Genomic DNA, 4,567 nt, shown 5'->3' with positions numbered 1-4,567 from the left:
AGTCGTGTTCATCTACCATATACAAGACTGCTGCCCCGAGCATTGTGCCTGTTACGTCGCCTTTCGTTTCTGTACTATCAAGCTCAAGTACACATGTACTTTACCACTGTACAAGTAGAAAGGCTTCAAGGTTTTTCCTGGGCATTGAACAGTCACTATTTGTTCCTATAAACCTTCCTGCATGTGAAGGCAAAAGAAACTTATTAATTCATGCTGGAAGTATAAAAAGACAGGTATTTGCACATAAAATGTTTATTTTGAGCACTGATGTTCTTGCTGATGTAGATATAGTGCTGGCTCCCTCCTTGCCCGTAGCATGTGGTTGCTGTACACAGCCCCAGATGATGGCTTCCTAGGTCAAAAGATCAAATTGAAATAAGAGGCATTTTGTTTTAGCTCCGGAAAGAGAAAGCAGGATTGAGACATTAACAGGTAAAAAAAATACTTGCCTAAAGAAAAATTAATACACCAGGAAATTCACTAAAGAGGTTCACTTTCAAGAGCGAAAGTATGGTTACGATGAAAATTACAAGGAAACTTCACTGCTCATTGAGGATTCGGTTCAGTAGTTGTTGAGCCACGAGGGTTAGCATGCTACATCTTGCATATTATGTTTTGTAGAACAATATTGCACTTTGAACAATGTAGTGCCTATTTAAGTGAACTGACAAGGAATGCTGAAACTCCAGGCTAGTTTGGTCTGCATAAGATATGATACAGACACTGTATGGCATTCATTTAGGGTTTTTGTAACTGATCTCAAGCACAAAGGTCATTCACTCCTATCCTACATGAAACGCACTTACTTCTTTGAAGCTTCATCTAGTCCTTGAATTTGCTGCATGCTTATGTCTGAGGGAGTTCGTTTGGTTCCTGTTAATGTGGTACATCTAAGCAACTGCTACCAAATGCCCATAGTGTTCCCTTGCTTGTACAAAACATCCTTGTCCCTTTCAATGCACAATACTCATTTGACACTTGGGACTCGTGCAAGGTGCAATTTAGGATTATATGTCTCTCCATATCTGACAATACCTTTATAGCTGGGTCATTCCCATGCCAAATGCCTTGGCTATTACTGTAACCATCTCACACTTTTCCTTCAGAATCTTCTTGTCCACTTTTAAGGAAGCATCCCACAACACAGTGTCTCCATCCTAGTGGTGCTATGAGTTAACTCATGTGCTAGTTGTAGCAGATGACGTCAACTGAAGGCCACTGAAGATAAAACTCTTTGTGAGAATTCCTTTTGAACAAGAAATGCAAACAATACAGAATAGTCAAAACGTAGTTATCTGGCAAGACTGGCTGCATCCATCGTCTTTGTTTGGTGCGATTCTGAGGTGGCTCCATGTTACAAGTGGCTTGGTGATCATTGCCATGTGACTGTTCGGGACTCTATAAAACACAATAATTGCCTTACTCCGGCCTTTCTCTTTGTGCAGCGACCAACGTTATTATTCGTCCAATTGCACAGTGTACTGTTCGTGTCCATAGACAAAAGTCGTCACCACATTCTTTTTGCGGTATTTCGTGAGTGACCCATGAACTCATTATGGGGTGGGACTTCTTATCTTTGGCGTCCGCTTCTATCTCTTGTCGACAGCGCCTCACACAACTAGATGCCACTGGCAATTCTCTTCCTAACCACGAAGAACGCATTCCTCTCGTGACCTCTTCAGATTACGTTCTTTGGCCACCTAGAGAAGAGGTTATCAGTGTCAACTCCTGTAACATTGTGGATGGCGACGTACTCATTCTGCCCTATGACCATACCCTATCTCGACCGATTCTGATTACCCCTGTACTTATTCGCTTCTCTGAGGGGTCTACATTGCATACCGCGATAAACCAAACTCTCGAACCCCAACTGTTGCCTCGTGAATCAACTGTCACTTGAGCTGTTGACACTCATGTCGTTGCACTTGTCACAAAGACAGCTCAGTGTGTTCTTGCGTCTATTACCGTGCGCTGAACAAAATCATGCTCAAAGATGTTTACCCCGTGTCACGGATGGACGATGCACTAGATTCACTCCACGGTGCTGAATATTTTTCTAGCCTTGACCTTAGACCAGACTACTGGCGAATACCGATGTCCAAATCTGGCAAAGAAAAAACGAGATTTGTTAACCCTGATGGGCTCTACTAGTTCAATGCGATGCCTTTTGGACTCTGCAATGTGCTTGCCACCTTCGAACGCATGATCGTAAGTCTTGCCTGGCTTGAAATGGAAAACCTGTCTGTGCTATCTCGACGACATTGTGTTTTCAATCACATTCTCACATCATTTGCAACTTCTTCATGAAGTCCTTGCCTGTCTTGCAAATGCTGGTTTGCAGCTCAACACATACACACACACACAACACACACACACAACACACACACAAACACACGCACACACACACACGCACGCACACACACACACACACACACACACACACACACACACACACACACACACACACACACACACACACACACAAATGCAGTTTCGCCAGCAAGACCATCAAAATTCTGGGGCATATTGTCAGCAAAGAAGGTATTCGACCGGACCCCGAGAAGCTTGCTGCCATCCTCGAATTTTGTGTCCAATGCGCCAAAATACATGCACAGTTTGCTTGGACTTGCTTCTTCCGGCACTTCATATGCAACTTCGCTACACTTACGTCCCCTCTCCATCAACTCCTCGCCAATAATGTGCCCTTTGTTTGGTGCGACGAATGTGAACATGCTTTCCTGCTTTTGCAACATGCCCTGACGTCAGACCCAGTACTGTGCCACTTTGATCCGACCACGCCCACCATCTTTCACACTGACACTAGCAGTCACTCTCGGTGCCATTCTACTGCAACGTGACAACACATTCCGCGAACGAGTAATTGCTTATGCTAGTCATGCACTAACCAGTGCAGAGAAGAATTACTACACCATAACCAAGCAGGAGTGCCTTGCTGTTGGACAGTGAAAAATTTCGCCCATATCTTCAGAGTCGTTACCGGCCATAACACACTGTGCTGGCTTTCATCGCTAAATAATTTATCAGGTCACCTGGGTTGCTGTGTGCTTCACCTACAGGAGTACGATTTCAATGTCACCTACAGGGCTGCAAAGAAGCATCAAGACACCGATGCTCTCTCTTGCTACCCTCTGCTGAATCATGACGATTAACCATCGCCTCTCTGTAAGTGTGTACGTCCTGAGTCCTCTTCATCAGCTTTACCCATTGTTTTCGCCGTTTGGCAATGTCGGAAACTGAGCAGGGTGCCCTGGGGGATGTTGCAAAGGCTCTGGAAAAGCAACCTAGCACTATCAAAGAAGTTGTCAAGGTACTCACCGAGCTCGTAGTCAGGCTAGATGCATTCGCCACAGAAATAAAAAAAGATGTAGCGAAGGTTGATGCTTCAAGTACTGAAATCCACAATGATCTTGGTGGCATTTGTAGCTCCATTGGGTTTATGAATGATGGTTTTGAAGAATTTATGAGGGATATTGAACGTTACAGGGAGGAACTTGCTGAAATGAAGGCTGAAGCTGCGGAATGCCGCGCGGCGAACGAAGAGCTGAGGGAGGAGCTTAAACAGGCAAGGAAGGAGATAATAGGGTTGAAACAATATAGTAGAAGCATGAACCTTGAAATTCAAGGACTTCCGGTTGCAGCTAATGAGGACCTAGGCAAGGCTGTTGCGGACATTGCAAAATGTCTGGGCACAAGTGTTACTGACGGTGACATTGATGTAGTTCATCGTGTGCCTTCGAAAGATAAGAAGAAACCTAATGTTGTGTTAAAGTTCCTCTCAAGAACTGCTCGTGAAAAGTTGCTGTCAGCTGCTCGGAAGAAAACTCTCAAAGCAGATAGACTGGGATTTGACACAAGTGACCTCGTGTACATAAATGAGCATTCGTGTGTCGAGAACAAGATGCTGCTGGGTAAAGCTCGAAAGCTCAAAAAGGAGAAAAATTGGAAATACGTGTGGGTATCGCAAGGAAAGATTTGAATGCGCAAAAGTGAGAACTCTTCAATCCTGCATGTTACCTGTGAGGATGACCTGGCGAAGGTCGCTTAAGCGTTTTTCTTATCAGCCCATGGACCACCAATATAGAATGTTACTTGACAAGTATAACAACTTGAAACATATGAATATGACTTCTCTTGTTTGTGTACTTCGGTATAAATACTTTCACACTTTGCAATTTAAAAGAGCTATTTACTGCTTCGTCATCTTAACCCTTGTTTCTGCCAGCGATGCTAGACTAACCAATAATGAGGTTTGTAAATACCTGTGTGATGACTGTACTAAAATAGTCTGTAGTGCCTTCTTCCTCGATGTAGATTTCAAATTTACTAACTCTTATGCCGTGCCCTGTAAAGTGTACAACTTGTGCACAGACGCGGTGAAAAAAATTGTCTCTGTTAGATGCTATAAGTATGCCCATTGCAGTTTACATTGGCATTTATTTTTCAAAGCTTCATTCTTTAAACTCTTTTGGCTTCTTTGTGTGGCCATCGTTAATAGACCGCAACATACCGCTTCTCCGAGATCATGGCTTCAGTGAACGCTTCAAGT

At 43.7% G+C, this 4,567-nt stretch overlaps 1 protein-coding gene across 1 annotated transcript; it reads left to right on the top strand.

The window, feature by feature from the left end:
• Positions 1-3,244: 3,244 nt before the first annotated feature.
• LOC135909847 (uncharacterized) lies at positions 3,245-3,997 on the top strand. The gene has a single exon (XM_065441887.1). It carries the CDS (start codon positions 3,245-3,247, stop codon positions 3,995-3,997), a length of 753 nt encoding a protein of 250 aa, XP_065297959.1.
• Positions 3,998-4,567: the final 570 nt, after the last annotated feature.

Source organism: Dermacentor albipictus, unplaced genomic scaffold, assembly GCF_038994185.2.
Source record: "Dermacentor albipictus isolate Rhodes 1998 colony unplaced genomic scaffold, USDA_Dalb.pri_finalv2 scaffold_62, whole genome shotgun sequence".
NCBI lineage: Eukaryota > Metazoa > Arthropoda > Arachnida > Ixodida > Ixodidae > Dermacentor > Dermacentor albipictus.
This window is presented reverse-complemented; position numbering and strand designations above follow the sequence as displayed.